Genomic DNA, 27,692 nt, shown 5'->3' with positions numbered 1-27,692 from the left:
TTCTGCAACAAAATTTCACATTGAATATTACAAAATACAACTGCTAATTTTCTTCCCATAAATGGTAAGTATCATTGGGAAAATCAGAAGCTGGGTTAAACACAATATATATAACAGCTGCAAAGCCAAGCAGCAGAAAATAATATAAATCGCAGTCCATGAATCTAAGCCTACTTTAAACCAACAGTGGCTGCTTAAAGTAATCATCTTCATCACTGCCATCTCCATCATCAACACCACCATCAGTTTCCTCAAAATACAAATTATTCTCATCAATGCTATTGAGCTCATCATCGCTATATGACTCAGGACCGGCATCAACCAAATGGCGTGCATTCCAATCAGGCGGAAAGGTTTTCTGTAAAGCTTCGGTAAGTTCACCACCCGTTCTCTCAATCTTGCGTAAACTCTTGGACCAGTGAACTGCTGTCCCCATATCCACAATCAACTCAGATTCTACCATCTCTCTACAAATGGAAAGAATGCTGGAGTACACACATTCTTCAGCAACAGCGGCCCTCGATAGCAATGATGTAATCAGACAATGATATACAGCTTTATCAGGCTGTAATCCTGCCATCTTCATCTCTTCAAAGCATTTCAAAGCCTTTTCTGGAAGCGATGCGCGTGCCCACCCATGTATCAATGTAGTATAGGTTTTAACATTTGGCTTTACTCCGGTAGTTTCCATTTCTTCCATAGTTCTTGTTGCTCTCTGAAAAGATTGTATTGCATAATGTAATATAAAAAGTCAACTCACCAAGCGTTTGATCAATCACACAATTTGGTTCATCAGTATCATATAAAAACATAATTGCTCTAGTAGCTAAAAATTTGAGCCCGGAATAGGTCCCAGAAATGTTTTCATGATTTTTGGAAGAAGCAAATGCCAAATTTATAAAATCCAAGGAACAAAATAATGAATTTTCAAGGAATGAAGTGCTATATAAGCCACGCCTCAAATAACTTTGTTAGTTCACTTAAAAAGTTTAGGCATCTATTTGAAATAACGATTTTCATGACAAATAAGGCTACTCACACAATGAGGAAAACTGAGTTGAAAACCATTAAAGAGGAGATCTTTAGTGATGGTCCGGATGCAAATTAGAAATCAATTGCCTCTTCAACAAGTCCAGGCATCTTATAGAGCAGCCTATCAAAGCAACTGATGACCAGATATGAATTATTTCCTCTTGTTAAAATAATAATGGTTTCAATAAACATGCAAGTCAATATCACCTACAAACAACTGATTATGAAGAATCCTGATTAGTTTCTCATGCCATTTGTACCCTATAGTGTAGAAGCAGGTAGTTTATCAACATACCAGCATGTCCCCACCCTTGCAACAAGCATTTATAAAAGATGTGTAAGTATGAATATCGGGTTGAACTCCTTCTCGCTTCATTTGTTGCATAAGATCAGCAGCCTCCCAAACATCACCTCTTCGAGCCCATCTACATAAGAGAAAAACTGACTCAAGAAACAAGGGAAGATGAACAGAAGAAAAATTATTGGGAGCACATCAACTATAATCACATGATTCACATTACAGATTATTTTCCAGATCAATAATGAAAGAGTAATTAAATATGCTACAGAAAGCAAGAACACTAAAAAGTAAATAATCTCCAGCCCAGGGGAGAAGAAACAAGTCAGAAAGCACATGGTTATTATGTTTGTATAGAATACATACCCATCTATCAGTATGTTATAAACAAAAGTGTTCCTCCGAATCTTTTGTGCGCTCATTTCTTTTGTTACTGCTAAAGCACTCTGCATCCTGCCCGACTTGCAGCATGCCTTCAACAATGCCTCATAAGCATATACATCAAGCTCTAATCCTTCATTTCTCAGTTTGGTAAAGTACTCAAAAGCTTTTCCAGTATCACCTAGGGCTGCATAGCCATGCATGATAGTTGTGAATGTATGCTCATCCGGACTAACACCTGCCAATGCCATTTCATCCAATATTTCAACAGCCTTCTCCATCTGCAATATAGACAAGAAAGATAGGATTGCATCTGACACTAAATGAGCGATTCTAGATAATCAACAGAGATAGACAAGTATCATTGAAAAAATAAATAAAACTTAAAAGTTAACTACAGAACAAGAAAAGAAAGATAACAAAAGAGTTTAAGTGGAACTTGGTTTTTGTTAAAAAGAGATAGTAGAAGAAGAAGAATAGAGTATAGGCTAAATTGGTGGGTCACCTTGGATCATAATAAGCAACAGTTGGGACATTCACAAGTATTATTTCTTTCAAAGTTTATTTTTTATTTTTTATTTTTTATCTTTATTTTTTACTTTTTATTTTTGTGGTGTGTAAAAGCCATGAAACAGGTAATACTAATTTATCGAACAAAATGTTTTTTCCAATGAAGGTGGAAAGTTAGCAACAGCAACATTTGAGGTGCTTCTAGTAAAACAAGTATTTATTTTTATTGCCCATCAAATCCCACCAATAATGGCAAAAACACCATCCCAAACTGATAGATACTTAGAAATGTAAAGTTTGGTTCCAACAACTAGTAAAATACATGAAGACATCAAATATGGACTAAATCCAGCACATGTAGGTTCCCCCAGCTTCATTTCATGCATAATTTACCTGACGCTTCTCAACTAGGCCAAGAATCAAAGCATTAAATGTGTGCACAGTTGGAATACATCCACTCCACCTCATCATATCAAAAATATCTAGTGCTCTTCTCATTTCTCCGGCCTTTGCAAATCCATGTATAATGGGCATAAAAGTCCGTGAAGTAGGCCTATGCCTTTCCTTCTGCATTTTCTTCACCATAGAGATGGCACGGTCCATGTTCCCCATTCCACAGAATGCTTTGATAATGTTATTGTAGAGCACCACATCCGGCTTCAACCCATCCTTGACAACATCTTCAAAAATCGCAAATGCATTGGCCCAATCTTTTAGCTTCAAGAATCCATTGATTAACATGGAGTAAGTCTTCATGTTATGTTTTATACCAGCTGATTCCATCATTTTGCTAACCTCCAGAGCTTTAGAGACCTTGCCAATCTAAAATGAGGTCAATTTAATGTTTAATCATCAATTAGGGGAATTGAAATACTGGACTAACAAAACATGGAAATCTGGCTACCACACATTGACAGAAAAAGAAAAATGGCTACACAGTTGCTTGATAAAATTTTAAAAAAGGGAAAACAAAAAAGAAATAGAAGTAGAAGAAGATGTAGCAGACGTGGAAAAACAAATCATTAAGGAAAGCTTGACCACCATAATCCCCAACTATTATACTCAATTCATTATGATACAAAATTCTGTTAAGAGTCCTTAACAACCTTTTTGCCTATTTTGTTTTCCTTACCAAACTTTTGCATATTTTACTATCTTGCACTTTAAATTGGCAGTGCCCAACAGACATGGAACTGCTGCAATGGTCTCAAATCTAGAACTTCATACAGCACCATGCAACAGATTTTTGCGTTTGGGAATTTGATGAAGCTTGATGGGTTATTTCAAGTTTTCTGTGGTAGCAAAGTGGAGGATTATGGATGTCCTTGTGATGGGTTTAGTAATGCTTGGTATACAATTAGTACAGTTGTAATTGTCTGGTTCAATAGTTTATAATGGTGTTTGATTTGGAAGTGGTTTTGAATTTAGCAGTGTGAGTTATTTACTCCAGCAATTGTGGCATTAGCAGATTCAGGCATACTTGTGAAGGAAGCTCTCTATATTTGTTGGTTACCACAACAAACAGTTGCTACCTCATTCTCTCTCACAACTACCTTGCTTATTTGATCCAAGTAAAATGCACAAGCAAGCCTTTCCAATAGCAAAACCCCCCATTAACACCAAGAGTCAAACCGATAGTCCCAATGACATGTTAGGAAGCGAGAAAATGAACTTGCTCAAATATGGAATCTATTAAGCTCCTAATAGATCTATCTCACAAATTTACCTATTGGCTACTGTGAATTGAAAGAAAAGGAAAAGAAGAGCTTGATCATTCCCTCAAGCTAATTGGAAATTTATAGTGTTTACAAGAAAAGGAAGAAGACAGTTATACAGATTAGGAAGTATACAAATTATAGACCTATTTATAGGCCTAATTAGTGCATAATCACAACACCCAAGGCATATATCTTGCCAGTATCTCAACATGAATCAAATATTTGAACTAGCCTGTTCATTGAAGATCTTAATTATCTATTACCAATTATGAACCAATTTGATAATTAACAAAATTGTGCTGCTATACATGGACTTATATAATCTATCCAAATGTTTAAGACATAATATTTCAAGTTAGTGATAGCCATTTCATAGTTTCCAATAATTTATAGGGTGTAGAACATGGTTTTAAATCGCAGTTGCGGCCACGTTCACGGTCGTGGTCGCGGGTAATGGAAACAGACCTGTAACGGTCGTAACGTAGCGGTAACGGCCTGGCACTACGCAAATTTTTTAAAAAAATTTGCAAAGTTCATAAATAAAATGATATTGATTAGATTTAATATAGAACAATGTATACAAATGCATAATAAACATAAATATATAAAATATAGATTATTTAACTTAAGTTAAACATCATATAGTTTAAAATAAGAAAAATCAACATAATCTTTATAGATCGAGTAAACTAATAGCTCAAAGTACAATTTTAACTCAAAACTAACACTTTAATCCGCAAAAACTTACAAAAAAAAAGGAAAAAAACAACAATTAAAAACTAAAATAGATAAAATTTAACTAACTTTTTAGAAGAAATAAGCTTGGAAATAGAGTAGTTTATAATGTATCTAAGTTTATATGAGAAATATGCAGGGAAAATTGAAATTTGAAAGAGAAAGGGAAGAGAAAACTTAAAAAATATAGTCTTTGAAGCTGCTGAAAAGTGTAGAAACTAATGAAAATGAGAATAGGGAGCAAAAGATAAAGAATATAAAAGAATTTTAATTATTGGTAACGGCCGTTACCGTTACGTAACGGCCGTTACCGTTACGTAACGGCCGTTACGCCTGCAAATTAGGAGGGGCCGTTATATAACGGGATAACGGGTAACGGCCCTCCCAAAACCCGTTACATAACGGCCGTTATGTTACATAACGGCCGTTATTTAAAACCATGGTGCAGAAGAATAATTTTACATTTCGTGGAAATGAGATTTCCAAAAGAGGGATAATGATCTCATAAATCATGAGAGTTGCGAGATTTTCTTTTTCTTTTACAAATTTGCCTTATTGTTTTAGTTTATCGAACGTATCACATACTCTACAATACATGAATCATGCTATAGCTGACAATGAATCATCAACCTTTGGCAAATGGATTATATATGTATTTTAGCATTGGATTATCAAATTACAGGATTAGTTGTAGATATTGATTGTAACATTTCTATATATTCTTCTATATAAACCCAGCTACTTGAGGGAATAATCAACCATTCCAATTCATTTCTCTTTTCTTCTTCTCCATTTCCACAGAAACTATTTTACTAGTGTCATTGAAAGCTGGTTAAGGATTTATGGTAGAAGAAGATGAGTGGTTAAGAGTAAATGGGCACCTATCAGCAGCTGATATTTTCACGTCAATTAGCATGAATTTCATTTTACTGTCAATTTAATATATTAACATGTTCATTAGCACTAGTCTCCCACTTGGACATCGTAAAAAGGTAATATTTGTTATCTATTATAATAGAGATTACAACATATTTATATATAAGAAACCGTATCTAGAAAAGAAAGGAAATTAAGTCTATGATCATGCAATTCCTAAGATTAAGCAACTAACACATCTATCAATATTTACTTCCTAAAACCTATAACACTCCCCCTCAAGTTGGAGTATAGATGTTAATCATGTCCAACTTGTTACATATATAATCAACTCGAGTCTCATTTAGAGCTTTAGCGAAGATATCTTCTATTTGTTCTCTAATTCTGAAATGTCCTTTTGAGATTATTTTTTGTTGAACCTTCTCATGAACAAAATGACAGTCAATCTCAAAGTATTTAATCCTCTTATGAAATACTGGATTAAAAGCAATGTAAATAGCTGCTTGATTATCACACCACAACTTAGCAGGCACCGAATTTTTGAACCCAACCTCTTCCAACAGGTGACGCACCCACAAGACTTCACATATGGCTTGTGCTATGGCTCAATATTTAGATTCAGCACTCGAACCAAAGACCACATTTTGCTTCTTACTTTTCCATGAGACCATATTACCTCCCACAAAAACACAATATCCAGTGGTTAACCTCCTATCAACCTTCGAGTTGGTCCAATCAGCATCAGAAAAACATTCAATATTTGAGTGCTCATGGTTACCATAGACGAGGCCTCGTCCTGGAGTCTCTTTCAAGTAACAAAGAATCTGTCCCAGAGCATCCACTGCGCAACAGTAGGAAGAACATAAACTGACCTACCACACTCACGGAATATGCAATATTAGGACGAGTCACCATTAAGTAATTCAGCTTACTAACTAATCTTCTATACATTTCAGGATCTGCAAATGGCTCACTGTCTTTTGTGGTAAGTTGAAAATTAGGGGTCATTAGAGCACTACAAGGCTTAGCACTCAATTTTCCTATTTCTGTCAACAAATCAAGAACATATTTTCTTTGAAATAAGAAAAAGTCTTTCTTACACCGCATAATTTCAATGCCCACAAAATATTTTAAAGAGCCCAAATCCTTTGTATGAAACTGTGTTTTGAGAAATTGTTTTAGAGATGTAATGCCAGCAAAGTCACTTCCTGTGATAACAATATCATCCACGTATACTACAAGTAGAATTACTTCACTATCAAAATTTCTATAAAACACTGAGTGATCACACTTACTTATCTTCATTCCAAACTGTTGGACCGCCTCACTAAACCTGCCAAACCATGCTCGAGAACTCTATTTCAAGCCATAGAGGGATTTATGAAGTTTACAAACCTTGCCTAACTCCCATTGAGCAATAAAACCAAATGGTTGCTCAATATAAACCTCCTCCTGAAGGTCACTGTGGAAAAAAGCATTTTAATATCTAGTTGATGCAAAGGTCAATCATGTGTAGCTGCCCCGTAATAAAATAATCGAACAGATGCAAGCTTGTCAACTGGAGAGAATATATCAGAATAGTCAACTCAATAAGTTTGAGCATAACCTTTGGCTATTAACCGAGCCTTGAGGCGAGCAACATATCCATCAGGATTTACTTTCACCGCAAACACCCATTTACACCCAATAGCCTGCTTTTTCGAGGGCAAGGACATCAACTCCCACGTACCATTATTGTCTAGGGCCATCATTTCTTTTTCTATGGCAGCACGCCAACCAGGATGGGACAAAACCTTAATAATAGTTTTGGGGACTGAATAGAATCTAAGCAGTGCCAAACAACAAGAAGAAGATAATTGACTATAAGAAATAAAAGACGAAATAGGATGAGTGCAAGCACGTTTACCTTTTCGAAGAGTAATAGGCAAATCCAAATCAGACGTGAAGGATCGGTGGGAGCAGGATCTGTCGACGAAGAAGCTGGCAGCGGAGCGGAGTCAAAATCCTCTAAGCGTCTAGAATAAACATGAAAAATGGGAGGATGACCTGGCACATGAGCGGAGGGGGAAGGAAGAGTCTGAGAAGGAGTCGGAGCGAACAGTGTATACCAAGAGGTCATCTTCCTCCCCTAGGTGTCATCAACAGACGATGGTGGAAAGAACGGAGTGGACTCAAAAAATGTTACATCAGCAGACACAAGGTACCTATTAAGATCATGAGAGAAACAACGATACCCTTTTTAAAGTCGAGAGTAGCTAAGAAAGGCACATTTGAGTGATTTGGGATCCAATTTAGCAACCTGTGAATGAATATCATGAACAAAACAAATACAACCAAAGATACGCGACTCAATAAGAAACAAGAATTTAGTAGGAAACAAAATGTTATAAGAGATATCACCGTGAAAGACGGAGGAGGGTATGTGATTGATAAAAAACAAGCAGTGGATACAACATCAGCCCAAAAACATTTAGGTACTTTCATATGGAATAAGAGAGCTCTGGCAGTAAAGATGTCGATTTTTTCTTTCGGCAACCCCATTCTGTGAAGGAGTGTCAACACAGGAAGATTGAAAATCCCCATAAAGATATTCTTTAGCATTATCACTTTGCAATATTCGAATAGAAATATTGAATTGAATTTGGAACTCAGCATAGAAAGTACAAAAGATAGAGAATAATCCTGAAAGACTCTTCATTAAAAATAACTAAATAGCGCAAGAGAAATCATCAACAAAAGTGATAACCTGTGGGTCTCGAACACTCAAAGCCGCGACCAGGCCCACGGCAGAAAGGCCAGGCCTAACCCCTGTGACAACCCAACACGTTGATCCATTCTCAAAAGGTCAACCCAAGACTCATACCAACGGGTCTGACTGGATAGGACCTAAGCCCAGCAAAGAGAAACTCAATCCAACCGATTAGCTAAGCCCATGAAGCAGCATATCCCACACATTCGGAATCATGCTAAAGTGGACACCGAAAAGAATTAAATAGCCGCCTGACAGTAGGGGGCAGGACCGTACGCTTGTACGTACGGTCCTGCATGATAACAACACAGGATGGCGGTTACACGTCACAAAACAACAAAAGGAAAAAAGGAATAAAAGGATACGCATAGAAAATAGAAACCAAGCTAACACACACATACCCTAGCCTGACCCTCTTTTGGATATCAGATCATCAATTGGCTAGTGCCGTCTATGGGAAATGAAGGGGATCTTTTCATCACCGGAGTTTTCATCCTCATAACACCTAATGAGATCTACATGGCCAACCACGGCAAAAACCACACCAGAAACACCCCAAACGACTTAAGTTTCACCCGTGAAGGTCCACAGTTTTCATTCTCCAACCCTACAGTCCCATTAAACCAACTACCTGTATTGCTTAATCCCTCGCCGAGCTCGGCAGAGAACGTGCTTAGAACCATCCTGTCTGACCAAGAGCTACAAAATATGACTCTCCAACTACAAAACATTACCCATTGGCTGGGGCAAATGTTACAACAAAGGGGACTCAACACCCCATTGTGCGTACCACCCATGGCCGAGGTTTTTAATGTTAATGAACCCCAGCCTACCTTGAACCACCAAGTTCCTTAGCAAAGCAGCAGGAGGATAGGGGAAGAAGATGTAGAGGCTTGCAGAAGAAATGAGTCCACAGTTGTAAGAGGCCAGGTAGTGAGAGAGCTCATCGAAAACGATGAAGTTGAAAGTTATTCCTTCGAGCCAATGCGAGGATCAGAAAGTGAAGAGCTGGGGAGAGCCTACCACCTGAAGAAGCGACCGAGAAGGGAAGGCAGTAGAGGACAGATGACCTCAAAGGCAGGAGAGGAGACAGAATCGAAGGCTGGAGACGCTGAACAGGCACCCGTTGGAGAGGAAAGAGCAGAGGTCGTACCAGCCCCGAATCCCAGAGGTAATCACTCCTCTAAATGTGTCTAGGGCCAAGGTGCTTATGGTTGTACATAACAAGGACTTTATACAATGGCCCAAACCCAAGAAAGCCAAGGCCAGCAGAAGGGATCCAGACAAGTACTATCAATATCACCGGATGCATGGCCACGACACTAACAACTGCTACCAACTGATAAATGAGATAGAGAGACTCATCAAAAGGGGGCATCTCAAGAACTTTGTGAAGAAACCAGAAGGGCAGAGACCTCAGCAAAATGCAGTAGCAGAGAGACCTCGCAGGCAGACAGGAGGACCTATGACTATGAGTGACGGCTCTAGCGGGACGATCAACATGATCATAAGAGGAACTGAGAGATGAATGAGCAGGAAGGGGAAGAAAAGAAGCAGGAATGGAAAAGGGAGCAATACCGAGATCATGCAGATAGTAGAATGCTCCCCTATGGCCATCTCTTTCTCTCCAAAAAACACCCATGGCATCCAAATGCCTCATAATGACGCCCTGGTCATCGAGGCCATCATTCACAACTTTCAGATTCGCAAAGTTCTGGTGGATGATGGGAGCAAGGTAAATCTGCCACTTTACCGGGTCTTTCAACAGATGAACATACTCGAAGAGTAATTGGTAAGGGATCAAGTCTCGGTTAAGGGGATAGGCGAAATCCCCGTGGCGGTAGAAAGGAAGGTGAAAGTAGCCCTGACGCTGGGAGAACCACCCATCCCACACCCATTACGCAGTGTTCCTTGTGGTCAAACTGCCCCTGAATTATAATGCTATTTTGGGAAGGCCAATGTTGTACGACTTCGAGGCAGTAACTAGCAGTGGGACGGCATCAAAACCTTGTCGCAGCACGTGAAGCACACTCGCTAGCCAAATAATCGTCGGCTCTTCAGAGCAGCTTCGTCGGCGCTCCAACATCCTTCCTAGGTGGGCGGTGAGAGACAAATGTTACCCTAGATGGATAATCCAAAAGAACAGGAGCCCTAAGTCTCTAAACAAAATATGAAAAAAATTTAAATATCTATGGGAGAAACTCTGATACCATGTAGAAAGGTAATATTTGTTATCTATTACAATAGAGATTACAACATATTTATACATAAAAAACCGTATCTAGAAAGGAACGAAAATCAAGCCTATGATCATACAGTTTCTAAGATTAAGCAACTAATACATCTATCAATATTTGCTTCCTATATTAACATATTTATTTTCTATAACCTATGACAGACATAATTGCTATACATTATAAAATATGTGAAAGAATTAAGATAAGAAAAACAAAGAAAGAAAAGTAAATTCAAATAAAAGTAAAACGTTAATGTAAAGTTAAGAAGCAACTCAAGGACACAACCAAGAAACATTGTAAGTCATACTCGTGAAAAGAAGAATAGATAAAACCCTTACCTTAGTGTGCAGATTGATCAAGCATCCATAGCTGACAATTGAGGGTGTAAAACCACATTCCTGCATCAGTATATGTAGCATCTAACATAAATGTAATAATAATACTGCATAATTTCTTTCTTTTTTTTACTACAGATGGCTAAAATGCCACATGAAGTATATACATAAAATAAAACAGAAAGATTGATTAACTGACAATCTGAAGCATCAACTCAATAACCATGACTTGCATGCTAGAAATATAGACTCACTATACATTCAGCAACAGCTATCTCAAACAGGACATGATTATTGTAGAACAGAAAAATAGTAACAAGCCTTCTCTAGTCACACAACTTACCTCAAGCTTAACATAACTAATTACTTTCAATTATTGAAAACACATTTACCATTTATAGAATATGCTTCTCAGAAGACCAAAAAAATATTAAAATAATGAAACAACCGCTTTTATCAATCTTGAAAGCCTCAAGTTTTGAGTCCCATCAATCACACGACTTCATAATTATTGGTCAAAGCTTATAATATTTACATCAAAAAAAATTACACACCTAGGATCAAGTCACAAATGAGACTACTTGCAGTACAACAGTTATGAAAAGGTCAAAGAGCACAAACCACCAAATGGAGGCCACGAGAATCACCGCAAAAAGAGCTGTGAAAGAGATACTACTAGAATCAGTGCAACTCATGAAGAGGGAAATGCTACTTTCCACTAGACTGAAGGTAGCTTGCTTTGGACATTAAATTGGAAAGCATGGTGCTCTGTCACAGTTCCAAAAGCTAAAAAGCTTTGCCTTCCCTCATTATGTGATCATGTGACTTTTAACATATTGATCAAGATTCAATACAGAATCAGATAAAGCTTTACGTTTCTCTTGTTCATTGCTTAATTTATCATCTAATCAAGGGAATAACAACATGACAACTATGGTTACCATCATAATGTGATTATGTATTACTGTAAATTAGGTTAGCTTCAATCTTCCTACTTTTTATTATGTAAATATTATAAATTCCCAAACAAGCATCAGGGAATAATAAAAGCTTTTGTATTCATTTTCATCGCACCTCTATTTCTGTAAAACCAAACTAAAAGGTATCCATGTTTTAAATTTTTTACAATAAAGAACTTGATTACTATAAAATTCTACGTCAATAAACAACTAAATAATTTAAAATAATTTTCACAGTAGCTTTAGGTTTGGAATGTATCTTTAAATTGTAGAAACACAACAATTAGACTCTGAAATTAACTATAAATTCACTCCTCCAAACTCCCACCCTCCCCCCAAAAAAATGAAAATAAAATCTCTCACAAAAGAAAAATGTGAAATGGAGAATTGGACAAAATGGCATGGTTTCCCATTTTCCACTTGGAAAATCAAAATTGAGAAAACTAAGATGTAGAGAAGACTAGAGAGTGGAAACCCATATAGTACAGAAGTTGATATTAAAAAAAAATTGAAAACTACATTCTACAAAAATATAGGAAAGATGAAACATGGGAGAAATGTATGAATATTGAAAGATAAGGGTAAATTTATTCATGTTCATTTTTTATATGAAAAATTTGAAGGAAACCATTTCTTCAAGTAAATTAATCCACAAAATCAAACTCAAAATTAATACAAAAAAGAAGCAAATTCAATAATGCAATATTTTCTAATTTGTAGAATTGAAATAGAACAGCAAACTAATAAAAGGTTCATCATGTAATTGAGAATAACTAAGTCACTGAAAAAGAAGCCAAGCTAAATATTATACTCCTTCCTATTCCACAAAGATAGTCGTATTTTTTATCATCCATGCTAAATTATGAGCTGAATTCTTTTTGAGATAATAGTTTATTTATTAGTTAATAAAATGCTCCTCTTCAATATGCATTTAAAAAATAAAATTCATTAGTTTCAAAATTAATTTAGCAATATGAATTATTTAATTTTTTCAATGGAGCAACATGTATTTGGGTGGAAAGTATATTAAAAAATGAGTAAACAAAATTTATTGTTTAACTATATTAACTATATTCTCTTAAACCATGTGAAAAAAATAAATAAGTCTATCTTTGTGGGACGGAGAGAATAGCTTTTACAAATAAATAAATTTTCACTTCTGGAAGCAGATCAATTAACTAAAATTCTCAAATTTAATATTGTAAAAAAAATTAAATTAAGGAAATAATCCTTAAGAGATAAGGAAAAGTGCAAACAAGAAATAGGAAGAAATAGTAAAAGAGAAATAATAGAAATACTTAAATCAAAATGTCAAATTCAATCTAGTATCAAAGATTTGTCTTAGACTAATCATTCCAAGAATCAAGTCTCACAAAAACCTTTGATATATGGAATACAGAAGATAGAGCAACAAAACTTATAGCAAGGGCTAGTGTTGGGGTTGCACCAATCACCACATGATTAGCCCTAGGGCCAATGACGTGAAGAAGTAAGGAGGAGAAGAAGCAAATGGGAGAAAGAGTGAAGATTCCATGCTCACTATCATCTCCTTCTAATGAAAGGAACACAATTTCAACTTCTTCAATTTGCGGAAACGCCATAAAGAAGTTTCATACAAATTTTTTAAAACACTTCTAGAACTCTGAAACTCTACCCTAGGTTAAAAGGTGGAAACCATGGGCTGTTATTCAAAGGAAAATTAGTTGATCGTTTCTGTTATAGCCAATAAATAATGGATTTTAAAATTATGCGTGTAATGGTTGTTACAAACATTACATAAAGGTAACTACCATTACTTATAGACCAAAAAGGCTTTTATTCTTCTAAGGTGGCAAGACAAGAGGCTTTTTTGGGAAGACAGCAGTGTTGACTCCATTCGTTTAGCTTCTCTATGCATTCTCTCAAGGCATTTTGCCATTTTCTCTCAATTTCTTTACAATTTTTTTGCATGTTTTTTGAAGTTCAAGAGTTCATCAAATAGATGAAGTGATTTTGTGGAGAAAACCAATACTTCAATCAAATTTTTGCAAAGAGTGAGCTATTTGTATTTTGTTGGTAGTGTTTTCACTCATTTGATAAATATGTACGATTTATCTTAGGTTGTTAATAAAACTCAGAGTATGAAGTTTTATTGACCAATCTTTAGGTTAATATTTATTTTTTTTAATTTTTAGCAACATTCAAAATCATTTTAGGTAAATACATAAATAACAAGAAAATAACATCAAATAAAGTTTTTGGCTTCAAAAACATTTCCTAGGTATAAATTTAGGCCTTGGCAACATAAAATCGATGAAAGATAAAAAATAGAAGTAAACTTGAAAATAATTTTAATAAATATTTCATTATTTGGGGTACCTATGCTTAATGTTTAGTTTTGTATCTTAGTTTTGCATCCAAGCAGAGAACGGTTCTGCACTTTAAAAGGTAAAGTTCCTAAGCTTGCTTTAGGACAGAGTATATCTCCCTCTACCTTTCTCCATAATGGCTAATAGGTTCTAAATCCTAATAAACACAACGGTTGTGTAATGGTTGTTTGTATTGATACTTTGTTGATTGTTGAATGGATTTGACAAAAATATAGCACCGAGTATGAAACCATAGATAAATTAGGGAAAAATTTTAAGAGTGTAATTTTGGCCAACACACATGAATTTTGCTTTCACTGTGCTTGTTGGCAAGGTCACCTATGGTTTCAGAACTGACAATATTTGGTAATAAACACCATATCAAGATTGAAGATTTTAAACTATTCAAAAATTTGACAAATAGCAAGAACCAGTAAGCAATAGCATAATAAAGTTGTTTTCAAAAAATTTAGAATTGCATGAGGACAAAGAAGACTAGGTTCGATCAATTTCAACTGAATCTGATCCTTGTTCACATGCATTTCATTCAATAACAAATTTGCAGAAATGCCTCAAAGCATGAAAGGTTTTAAGCTTAATCCATTTTGAATTGAATTTCCACTCATCATTGACATGCATTCTTCATTTAACAACAAATTGAAGAAAGAAATACTAATACACAAAGAAAACATTAGAAGTCAACAACTAGCAAAATGCAACCAACATACCGTCAAACCCATTTTATTCAATGGGAAGAAGGATGTAACAGCTTGAACCCCCAATTGTTCTACACTACCGAGGGAGATATGGGATTTTTGTGAATTAAGGTCTAAAGGAAAAACTGGAATTGGACAAAAAGCAAAAACAGTGGCAAATTCAACCAATATTCTTAAAAATGACAAGGACAAATTTTCATTAGAAATCTACCACTTGTCAGGATATTACAATTTGCTGTAGTAATTTCCATTCACGATTTTGATTGCCTTTCTCTCACCTAGGGTAACTCTTCGCATTCACATGAAAAAATTATAGAGGCGGAAGAAAGGCTAAAATTGAGGAACAAAAAGATATCAAACACATTCAATGCTCATAATAAATCACCAAATTAGCATACATATAAATAAATTTGAAGAATTTTGAGAAAATTTAGAGAATTCTTGTATTTCACTCTTAATCTTTACAATTGGTTTATATGACTATTTATATACAAATAATTATATCTATACAGGAAGTAAATAATTAAATAATAATTACAGAGATAATTAAGGATCCTAATCAAATCAAATCAAATCATATCCCTAGAATCAGTTAGGATCAGCAAATAAGTCAACACTCCCCCTCAAGTTGGTGCAAAGATGTCGCACATGCCCAACTTGCAAATCAAATTATGGTAGATCTTGTTGTTGAGCCCTTTAGTAAACACATCCGCAAGTTGCCCAGTAGAAGTCACATGAACTAGGCTCAAGATACCGTCTGTTAATTTTTCTTTAATGAAGTGCCAATCAATTTCAATGTGTTTCGTCCGGTCATGTTGAACTGGATTTTGTGCTATACTTATAGCAGTTTTATTGTCACAATATAAAGTTATCTTGTCTCTCTCGAGCAACCTCAACTCCTCCAATAACTTCTGTAATCATAAGAGTTCACACACACCTTGGGCCATTGCTCTGTATTCTGCTTCAGCGCTTGACCGAGCAACAACACTTTGTTTTTTGCTCCTCCAGGTGACAAGGTTCCCTCCCACAACTGTGCAGTAGCCAGAGGTGGATCTCCTGTCATCGAGAGATCCTGCCCAATCTGCATCTATAAAAGCTTCAACTCGGAGGTGACCCTGTTTGGAGTAAAGAAGCCATTTCCCTGACGCAGACTTTAGGTATCTTAAGATGCAAAGTACAGCTTACATATGAGTCTCGCGTGGGTCATGCTTGAATTGACTGACTAAGCTAACAGCATAGGCTATACCCGGTCGAGTGTGTGAAAGATAAATCAACTTTCCTACCAATCTCTGGTATCTTCCAATATCTACGGACTCACCAGTTCCTGCTTTCAACTTGTGATTACTTTCAATGGGAGATTCTGCTGGTTTACACTCCATCATACCAATTTCTTCCAACAGATCCAAAATGTACTTTCTTTGGGAGATGAAAATTCCTTTTTCTGATCTAGCCACCTCGATACTAGGAAATATTGCGATTTTCCTAGATCTTTTATTTCAAATTCCTAAGCTAACACCCTCTTTAGTTGAGTCATTTCCTCTTTGTCATTACCTGTCACCACTATATCATCAACATAAACAATAACAAGGGTGATCTTACCCTTGTGATGTTTGATAAACAGAATGTGATCAGCATTGCTTTGTTGGTAACCAAAGGACATCATGGCTCTGCTAAACCTGTCAAACCAAGCTCTAGGAGATTGTTTTAGCCCATACAAAGCCTTTTTTAACCTGCACACCTTTCTTTATGTCTTCTCATCAGCGAACCCAAGAGGAATTTCCATGAACACTTCTTCCTCTAAATCTCTATGGAGGAAAGCATTCTTCACATCAAACTGTTGCAAGTCCCAATCCAAGTTGGCTGCACAGGATAACAAAACTCTGATTGAGTTTATTTTTGCAACTGGGGCAAATGTCTCTTGGTAATCCACTCCATAGATTTGGGTGAATCCTTTAGCAACCAATCTGGCCTTAAACCGTTCAATTGTGCCATCAGCTTTGTGTTTCACAGTGAACACCCATTTACAGCCAACGAGTTTCTTCCCAGGTGGGAGAGTGACAAGCTCCCAAGTCTCATTTTTAGCCAATGCTTTCATCTCTTTAATTATTGCTTTCTTCCATTTAGGATCTACAAGAGCTTTCTTCCAATCCTGTGGAATAGACACAGAGGAAATAGACAAGGCAAAGGCTCTATAGGAAGGAGATAAGGATTCATAAGAAACAAAGTTAGAAATAGGGTGTTTAGTATAAGATTTGACCCATTTTCTTTGTTCAATAGGTTTATCTAAGTCATTGAAACATTCAAGAGTTGTGGGTAACTCACCAGAAGAAGATTCATGACTAGGTAACTCACCAGGAGAAGATTCTTGACTTTGAGTAGACTACATAATGGCTTCTTCTACCTTGTCTCTCCTCGAATACCTTCTCAAATCTGGCTTGTCCAAATGACCAGTTCTCTCTCCCTGATTGGACATCTCCCCGTCTACTAGAACTCAAACTTTCTAGTTGAACCATATCATTCAGAATCACAGAATTTGGGATCACCTCTTCTTGCTCATTATTCTCCCCCTGAAGAGGTGAGTGGGTGATACTGAAGTAGGGTTCAATTTCTCGAAAGGTAACATTCATACTAACTAAGTATTTCCTAGAGGGAGGATGATAACACTTGTATCCCTTCTGTGTTGAAGAATACCCAACAAACACACATTTAAGGGCCTTGGGATCCAATTTTCCTACCGTCCTAGTGTGGACAAAGCAAACACACCCAAATACTTTTGGTGGAACAACGTATGAATTCTTCCCTTGTAGAACCGCCAAAGGACTCATAAAGTCAAGGGTCTTGAAAGGCATTCTATTGATAAGATAAGCAGATGCAAGAATTGCATCTCCCCAATATGCTTTGGGTAGATTCATGGTGAACATAAGAGATCGAGCTACCTCCAATAGATGCCTATTTTTCCTCTCAGCAATGCCATTTTGAGCACTAGTATAAGGACAACTAGTCTGGTGTACTATCCCATTACTCTCCAAATAAGCTGAAAAGCTACTATTCATGTATTCTCTTCCATTGTCAGTTCTCAAAATTTTCACCTTAGTATCAAATTGAGTACAAACCATCTTATGAAAGGATTGAAAACAAGAAAAGACATCACCTTTAGCTTTAATCAAATAGACCCAAGTCATTCGAGTGCAACAATCAATAAAGGTGACAAACCATAGATTACCAGACAAGGAGACAGTTTGAGTAGGCCCCCAAACATCAGAATGAATAGTCGCAAAAGGAATTTGACTTTTATTATGACTCAAAGGATAGGATGTTCTAGTGTGTTTAGCATACTCACAAGCATCACAAAATAGAGAATCAAACTGAGTTCTAGCAAACAAATTAGGATAAAGTTTTTCTAAGGCAAAAAATGATGGATGCCCTAACCGTTTGTGCCACTGTATTATTTCCTGATTGACATCCTTATTTTCTCCAAAACAGGCTTGAGATATCGAAGAACCTGGATCACCCTCCAACATATATAAGCCATCATGCAGCCTACCATTGCCAATCCTCTTTCCTGTGCGAAGATCCTAAATAACACAATGATCAGGAAAGAATTCAATTTTACAATTAAGGGCATTGGTAACAACACTGACAGATAAAAGGTTGACAGGAAAGTGGGGAACATGAAGGACAGATGATAATTTAATGTTGGATGTGCAAATAAAAAAACCTGTTCCAGATATGGGAGTAAAAGAGCCATCAACAATTCTGACACCCTCTTTGGTTAGAGAAGGAAAATAATTGAGAAAGCCTTTAGAAGAGCATGTCATGTGTCTATTCGCACCAGAATTGATAATCCATGGAACATTATTCAGAGAGGAAGCATTACCTGACTTTACAAAGTTAGATGTGGCACCAGAGGACAAGGAATCAGAGTTAGGAATCGAGACCCTTTTACCTTCTGCCATGGTAAAGATTTGTGAACCGTGAAAGAATAGGAGGTACCCAAGGTTATATACACAAGAGAGCCCAACCGATTCACCACAAGACCGGGTAACGGCACAGGAAGGCCGAAAAGATGGTCGGAATCGTCGCCGAAGTGATCGGAGCCGCGAAGCAGCGTCAGGCGATTGGTCATGCACCGGGAAAAGGAGCCGCGTGAGCCTCACGTGCGGGCTTTTCCGACGTCGGAGCTGGGCGATCGACCGACGACAGTCCTGGTGCCGGCGGTGAGAGGAGGAAAGGCTCCTAGATGGGTTAGTACCAAAAAAGGTAGATCTAGGGTTTTGAAACCCTAAAGAAAAAATTAAATTTGAACCCTAAAATCAGGAAAAGGCTCTAATACCATGTTAAATTTGGGCCAGGCCTAACTCACCCCAAAAGCTAGCTCCAGGGGGAGGAGTGCCTATAGCCCATATAAGAGGCACATTACCCCTTTCCACAACCGATGTGGGATTCAACACACCCCGTCACGCCCAGAATTTTTTACTGGTGCATGGCACATTTACAGGGCACCCAACATCGAATGGGGAGGCTCTAATACCATGTTAAATTTGGGCCAGACCTAACTCACCCCAAAAGCTAGCTCCAGGGGAGGAGTGCCTATAGCCCATATAAGGGGCACATTACCCCTTTCCACAACTAATGTGGGATTCAACACACCCCCTCACGCCTTGAATTTTTTACTGGTGTGTGGCACATTTTTAGGGCGGCCAACATCGGATGGGGAGGCTCTGATACCATGAAGAATTTAGGAAAAATTTAGAGAATTCTTGTATTTCACTCTTAATCTTTACAATTGGTTTATATGACTATTTATATACAAAGAATTATATCTATACAGGAAGTAAATAATCAAATAATAATTACAGAGATAATTAAGGATCCTAATCAAATCAAATCATATCCCTAGAATCAGTTAGGATCAGCAAATAAGTCAACAAAATTAATAGAAGATAAACTTCATTACATCAATTCTTTACCTTAAGTCTTTGAAATACAATAAGACATTTGTCTTCATTGCCAATCATGGTGTAGCCATCCATCATAGTATGATATATGTCAATTGGAGCATCAATACCTTCTTCTTCCATCTCCCTAACCAAAGCTTCAGCTTTATCCATATTACATGTTTGACTGTAATTGCCAAACAAGAAATCATGTTATTAAGAAATGCACCTCACAATAACAGCTATGAATAGAGCAGGATGCAAGAAGAGCTCATTTTGTATATTGAAGCAGAGTAATATTTCAAATTGGAATTACACCAATGTCTCGAGATATGCAATGGCATTGCATGAAATATAGCTACTAACTAAATATTACTTAAATCTACTACAAATAGAAAAGCCCAATTACCAAAAGCCAAAACATATTCTTTCAATTATGTAAAAGTAAGACCTCTCGAGTTTGGCAATTCTAGTACAATTTAAGAACTTAGTTGTTATTACTAGCATTAGTTAATTGGTCAAAATTGAAACAGAAATTAATGTTTTGTTACTCATTGTAATCTAAAATTTTTTTTACTCACCCCCTCTCTCCCCCTCCCTCCTCTCTCCAACCTACCCCCTTTTGACTTTCTTTCTCCACCATCAATATCTCTCTAACCATAAAGCTTTCAGATCTTGTCATTATCACTACCTTGAGGAGATTTAGTCCAAGACGAGAAAAGGGAACCAACCTACCCATTCCTCTCTCTCCCCCTCTACCTCTGTTAATTGATTTGTGTCAAATTTCTCCAAATCCATTTACAATGAAAACCTACTAGTCCATTTTTTATTGGTATTAAGTCGAAAAAGAAAAGAACATGGAGATAATTTATTCCGAAGCAATTGCTTAAGCCATATATATCTTTTGATTTGTTATTGAGTTTATTTTCTTGCCTCACGCCTCTGCAATTTACGGAGCTAAAGGGCCAAGCTTTCTAGTTTATTTAGGCTGTCGCTTCACTTTTATATTATAATTAAATTCAGGTGAGACCAACTTTTGAGCTACCACATGCATGAATCTATCAAAACTGGAGAAGAAGATAGGGCAGATTAGTAAGGGGAGAGATAGATATTAGAGTTGTGCAACTGGATGGTTTGGTTAATTTGGTTTTAAAATGGGCAAAAATTGAAGAACAAAAATTATTGGAGATAAAACAAAACCAAAAACAGAGAAAATTTGGTTTGGTTTAATGGCTTTTCAATTAAATTATAAAAATTTATTCAAACAATAATAACATATAATATTTATTTCAATTTTGACTAATTTTGGTTAGCTAGATATAATTGTAAATAAGTTCTCAAATTGGGTGCTAAAGCAACAAAAAAAAATAAAATTGTTGGATAAAAAACCAAACCAAAACCGAGATAATTTGATTTAACTTGACAGTTTTCAATTTAATTATAAAAAGTTATTTCAAACAATAATAATATATAACTCTTATTTCAATTTTGACTAACTTTGGTCAACTGGATATAATGTAAATAAATTCTCAAATTGGGCCAAAATTGGCAAAATTAAAAAGTTTGGATTTAATTAAAAAGCACAAAAAGGATTCACTTTTTTTGGTCAATTGAAAGAGAAAGTGAAGGGGAAAGAACAAAGAAACAAAACACTCACACACTTCCCAAAACAATGAGCAAGACAGTTGATTTCATAAGAAGCTTTATAGAAACAACATGGAAATCTTACTATCAGTTAAATATGGAAACATCATTAGTGAATTATAGAAAAGAACATCACCAGTGACAAAATATTTTGAAAACTTGAACTTGCTTTAAATACTAACCAATGAGAATAAATTATGTTTCCATAAATGATTGCATTCATATTTGAATGTCTCTCTTTGGCCTCCTTAAACCAGTGATCTGCAGCTCTTCAACAACATGAAATGACATTAGCTCACAGAGGAACCTTCTAATACAGACAATAGTAATTTTCAAAACAGAACCAGAAAAAAAATGAAGAGAGCATATGTACTTAGGAATTTTCTTCACTAAAAAATAAATAAATAAAAACATTTGATCTTAAGACATACTAAGCATTTATCCCGTTGCACAACAGGGCACAAAAAGTGCAGTACAGAAATGCACATAAGTGGCACAAATGCTTCTGCAAGATGAAGCATTCACTTTTTTTTTATTGCTGCAAAGTAATATTACTTTTTGGGTTCAAATTATTAAGCAATACTATGGCTTAAGTTTGTCTATAGTGCACTTGAACTATATTATCAGCTATAAGCATTGTTAAAGAGGAATTTGCATAGAAGTTATACCACTCTACTATGTTTTTACAGAAAAAAAAAATTGTTTGTGATATTTTGGGGAGAAAAATGTGCACTTCTTGCTTTCCATCTGCACACTTTTGAATGGTAAGAATTTATAGCACTAAAAACTTACAGGGCATTTTATTTAAACAGATTTATGATCTTAACCTTTTGAAATTGAAAATGACAGCAATATGACCAAAACTTGGCCTGTCAGTATCACAGAAACCAACTAGATACTTTGCTTCATTTGTTTCATATGAAATACTTTCTCATAGAACAATTTGTGCATTTCTCCATGTTTGGATTCATAGCAAAATTAGTCAGTGGAAAATCTGAGCTTATTTTGAATTTCCACAAACTCATAAAAAGAGGGAGAAAACTATCAAAAAGAAAACTACCAAAAAAGTTTACTTTAAAAGATGGCCACTAAAAACACTAAACATATTAGTCTAGAGCAGCTAAATGCCATCACCTTTTAATATAATTCTCTCCAACACAACTACAATTGTAACTGTAAAATATAAAATTTTTGTAGGTCCTCATAGCATTTCCATTGAAAGAAAATCATAGTTTTCGAACACACTACTGAAAATAAAAGGAGAAAGAGAAAATTTGTGGAATAATAGCTTGATTATTCCCCCAAGGCTGATGGGTAGTTATATACAGTTAAAACCCTTCCAATTTAGGAATTCATAATAAAAAGGTAGAGTACAGATTCTAGGCCAATTACATCCTAACTAGAATACAACATAGCAAATAATCAGGAAAGGATTGTGGCATAAATATTACTATCCTAACACACACTCTCAAGCTAGAGTGCACATTTGGGCTAATATAAGTTGTCATTGTCTACATATTTCAGTAATTTTCATGTCATAGCAAAAGAAAATTTGATTTCAAAAGAAGCAAATACCAACCAAGAATTTATATAAGGTTGAGCAGGCATACAGAATCTCAATTCTCAACTACTAAAATGAGCATTCAATGACCATATCAAGGATGGTAACATATCAAACCAAAAGCTCAAAACCATGCTGAAAGGAAACAAGTAAACGACCAGAAGGTCCAGAATGCACTCCAAGTACTTTAAATGCAAATCATCAAACAACTACATTCTAAAAGAAAAGGAGATGTTTTCTTACTGAGCATTTCCGATTTTGGCAAATCCCCCCACAATTATGCTATAAGTCACCAAACTCAGTTCAACTCCCTCTTCTTTCATTTTCCTAACACAAGACAATGCTTCTTCCATGTCTCTACCAACTGCATAAGCGTGAATAAGGCTGCATGAAATGAATCACTTCAATGCTGAGAGAAAAATATTCAGAAGTGCATAAAAAATAAAGGTAAGATAAAATTTTCGCAATAGTACTAGTCAAATCTAACAAATAACTCAGAAAGAGCTCTCAAATACATTGTCAAATTAGAAATAACAATGGCAGACACATTGATCATGTTCAACTTTGTAATTCAAACACTAGTGATTAGATTTACTCGCATAAAAAAAATTTTCAAGGATCATGTAGGAGTATGGAGTATTCTAGAAGAAGGACAGATGAATTGAGAGGAAGAACAAAGAGGAATCAAGAGGCAGTTGGACTGTTGGAGTTGGTTGGCGAGGAGGTTAGTTTGCTAGAAGGAATTGCAGGAGCTGAATCACATCGATTTGCTGCCTGCATTCTATAAATGAACAGCTGTTTCAGCTGGAGGAGGCAAGACTGATTTGTCAATTTACAGCTATTAGTGGGGGCTAGTATAGCTAGTTCAGGAGGCTCCAGGTTCATTCTCATTTCATTTCTTGTAAAGGCAATCTACCATTTTCTATTGCAATATCAATTGCAATTCTCTCACATAAATTATTCAATTTCCATTTACATTATTCCTAACTTTATTTGATAACAGCCAAGAACATAATATCTGAGAAGACATATTGCGCAATTAAATCTGCTTCCTGCAACTTGAACAAGTCGGTGACAGCTCAATAGAAGAAGAAAATCAATAGTTTAGTTAGCACCTGAATCAGTCACAGAAGATTGACAGGATGTTTTATCAGGAATTTTACCTTGTGTAAACATGTGATGTTGGCTCTATTCCCCTTGCTCTCATGCTCTCAAAAGTTTGACGAGCATGATGCATATCCCCTCGCCTTGCATAATAGCTCACCATCAATCCATACTCCCTTCTGGAAGGCTAATCATTAAAGTTAAAAACAATAATATTTATAATAGTAAACTCACATAAAATTGATTGAATAAGAGCTATGTAACTTTCAAAAAACTAAAATGCACCAACTGAGCACTTGAACTTTACACATGCCCTAATAGCATAAGTAGAATACTTCTCGGTAAATGTTATTGCACAAGACTCACTTATTTAAGAATATGTTAAAAAGAACTATTGCTATTTAGACCAAACTATAGCATAAATATTATGTGGTCAAACTGAATTTAACTGGTGGAATTTCTAACCAATCTCATCATCCTGCTTACACTAAGCTAACTAATCCACCTTTAATTGCAGACAGAATCCAACCCAAATTGGAAGATCATCAGCAAACAATATACATCCACAAAAATTTTAAAAACTAAAAATTTTTAAAAAAAAATGCAGAATGATGCACAAAAATCTCAGCAAAATTTTATCAAATTCAGCAGAAGACTTCATTTCAAAATTAACTTAGCACGTATGCCATAGATGCGAAGCAATGTTCAGTCCTTCTAGTAAAATTCCTACAAGACCTCTCTCTTTTTTCAATAGAAATCAACACTTTCAGACAAAGATAACTCAACATAAAGCATGCATTTTTATAGCAGTAAAGTTCTAAATCAATCATCCCACTTTCCATGAAATACAAGTTTCATCAAAGTACAAAACCGAAATTCAGTTTGCCACCAAACTGAAAAACTGTGATAATTAATCACTCTAAAGCAAGCACAAGCAGACTAGTTTCAAGAGTTCTGATAGACAATGTCTCAGCAGTGAATATCATGCAATTGAAGATGATCTGGGCACTTGGAAAGTCAGAAGAGGATCCCGTACACACAGAAATTATTGTGTGGTTTACTGGAGAGGCAACTACCACAATCTGCATCATCCAATGGACGTTACAGTTAGCAGCAAGACCTTGCTTGCCGCTTTTTTGTGGCGGATCCAAAGGCCAATTATCACCAGCATTTAGGTTGGTGGGATCAATGACAACCTTTGCTTACCTTGACCACTACATCATGTAGTTCTATTTCAGAATGCAGATGACATGACTACCTCACAAAACTATAACTTTCACATATGAAGCAATCAGCTCTTCCTAACTCTCATACATTTCTTTTCCTCACTGTTGTAACTATAATTTCTACCATATTATATAAATGTATATATTAATAATAATTTTTAGCTAATGATCTAGCAAACCATTCCCTCCTCCATATAAGTTGGGGTAGAAAAGAATCCTATTATTTCCTCTCAATCTATTTATTTCACCTTTTCTCTCAGTGAAAGAATGCATCGAAGACGCTCATTACTCACCAGGATATTCCTGGTTGCCCTCCCTTAGATTGTTTCTACTTAGTGTGAACTGAAATCTAGATTAAAGATAAAGACATTCTAGGACCTTCCAGTTCTATAATTTGAACTGAAAAAAGCAAAGTCAAACAACAAATAATAAAATTTTCATTCTTTTTTCACATTACATCCAATAAAAGAGGGTTCAGTGCAGCTTATAAGCGGTTAAATCTAGTTATAAGTGAAGAACCATAAGTGTAATAGCGTTTGTTTAGCTTATAAGTCCAAAATCTTCTTTAAAAAAAAATCAGATGTCACAAGGTACCGTTCCTTTTAAATATCAATTTATTCTAACACTACTATTTAACCAATTAACAAACTAGATTATCCCAATAATTTTCGAAAATAGCAACATTACCTCTTTTCAACAAATTCTTAACTATTCAACAATGCCACTATCACTTTATTCATTTTGATGTACTAAATTAGTTTTAAACACCTATAAACTAAATACTTAAATTATTTACAAAAGAAATTTTCACTCAATTACTTAACTTTAAATTTAAAAAGTATATTTTAAATAAAAAACAAAAAATAAATATTCAAACCAACCAATAACTATCATATCTACTTTCTATCCAATGATACCTTTCTAATTCTCTCGAAAGCACTAACAACCGCCTGCCAATTTTCCGGCTCTGTCTCCAAAACCCTCCGAAATGCCTTTCTGGATCCCTCCCTTTCCTCATGCCACTTGGACTTATAATCATCCCCATCTTCCCCTTGCACCCACCGGCTTCTTTCCTCTGCTTTAGCTTTCAGTCTTCTCCCATCGTCCAATTTCACTGTAAGAGTCCTTCCATGGAACTCTATTCCATCAAACTCCACAGCTTTCATGGCAGACTTTGCTGCTGTTGGACCATCATAGATAATAAACCCAAACCCAGCATTCCTCTCGGTTTCATTGTGTCCTTTGATCAATATTACGTTTTTTATGGGACCAAACTGGCGAAAGAACTCGGATATTTCACGCTTCTTTATCCAGTTGGGTAAATTGCCAACAAAAATCTTTCCCTCTTGGCGAAATTCAGTTTTGCCGGATTCATTTTCTTGGCCTTTGGTTTTTGGTAGGGGGCAAGGAGGAGGAGGGGAAATAGAAGCAACAGCAGATGGAGGAGGAGGAGGAGGAGGAGGAGGAGGGGAAAGCTTGCTAGATAGTCGGAGTTTGGTGGAGAGAGAGTGACGATTGGTGGTGTTGGTGCTCCTACCGCTGCTGCTGCTGGTACCAGGAGGAGATGGGGAGGGGACATGAGAAGCATTGAGAAAGGATTTGAGCGGATTGTTGGGTGATTTATGAGTGGGCGTAGGAGTAGGTGTGGAAGGAGTAGTAGTAGAATTAAGAGACTTGGGACGGCGGATAGAGGAAGAGTTATCGGGCTCCGTTGGTGGTGGAGGTGGGGGGTTAAGAGAAAAAGAGATGGATGTGGAAGCGATGGAGTGGCGTTTTCTAGTGGTGGAGGAGAGAGCGGGGGAGGTAAGGATGTGTGGAGTTGTGGAGAGCGAGAAACTATCCATTATTATCCGTTGAGAATTGAAAGGAGAAACTGAAGAGAAGCGGCATAATCGACTTTAGTTCTTCCGCAAAGCCACGCCCACGCTCGTTCGAGTGAAAAGCTAAAATTATTATTTAGCTCTACATTAATTCAAAACTTATTTACCCTCTTCCTTGGCCATCCTTCTCAGCAACACTCACAAGCAAATGAGAGAGCCTTCTGCATTGATGACAAGATTATCTTTCATTATCGTTGCATTAGAGAGATAAAAGAAACAAAAATTTCAAATGCAAGAATTTAATATATTAATTTTTTATTCCCTTACATCTTTTGAACTAAAATTTCAGATATTATCTTGCAAAAGTTGTTTTCTTTGATTACCAGAAGGTGCCACGATCTCTCACCCGCACTTCAAGAGCCTCAAAAAGTGACAGTGAAATGAGGCGAAAGCCCTTTAGAACTGTTCTCAATGAAGGGGAACTCCCAATCAGACTGCTTGTTGAC

General features: G+C 36.2%; 1 protein-coding gene across 5 annotated transcripts; it reads right to left on the bottom strand.

The window, feature by feature from the left end:
- LOC110619210 (pentatricopeptide repeat-containing protein At5g04810, chloroplastic) lies at positions 1-27,692 on the bottom strand. Of its 5 annotated transcripts, none has more exons than XM_021762495.2 (11): positions 27,570-27,692; positions 26,284-27,407; positions 24,200-24,327; positions 23,280-23,420; positions 21,658-21,744; positions 19,865-20,018; positions 10,875-10,934; positions 2,615-3,043; positions 1,697-1,992; positions 1,328-1,457; positions 1-715 (listed from the first exon to the last, which is right to left on the bottom strand). In XM_021762495.2, the coding sequence occupies exons 2-11, from the start codon at positions 27,208-27,210 to the stop codon at positions 176-178; spliced, it is 2,892 nt and encodes a 963-aa protein (XP_021618187.1). In that variant the 5' UTR covers positions 27,211-27,407; positions 27,570-27,692; the 3' UTR covers positions 1-175. The 5 variants fall into 5 exon arrangements, with proteins under 5 accessions (XP_021618187.1, XP_021618188.1, XP_043813959.1 ...); XM_021762496.2 differs by having other exon boundaries at positions 27,514-27,628; XM_043958024.1 differs by lacking the exon at positions 2,615-3,043 and having other exon boundaries at positions 27,514-27,631.

Source organism: Manihot esculenta, chromosome 7 (assembly GCF_001659605.2).
Source record: "Manihot esculenta cultivar AM560-2 chromosome 7, M.esculenta_v8, whole genome shotgun sequence".
Classification (NCBI taxonomy): domain Eukaryota; kingdom Viridiplantae; phylum Streptophyta; class Magnoliopsida; order Malpighiales; family Euphorbiaceae; genus Manihot; species Manihot esculenta.
Note: the sequence above shows the minus strand (reverse complement) of the source record. Positions and strands in the feature narration are given on the sequence as shown.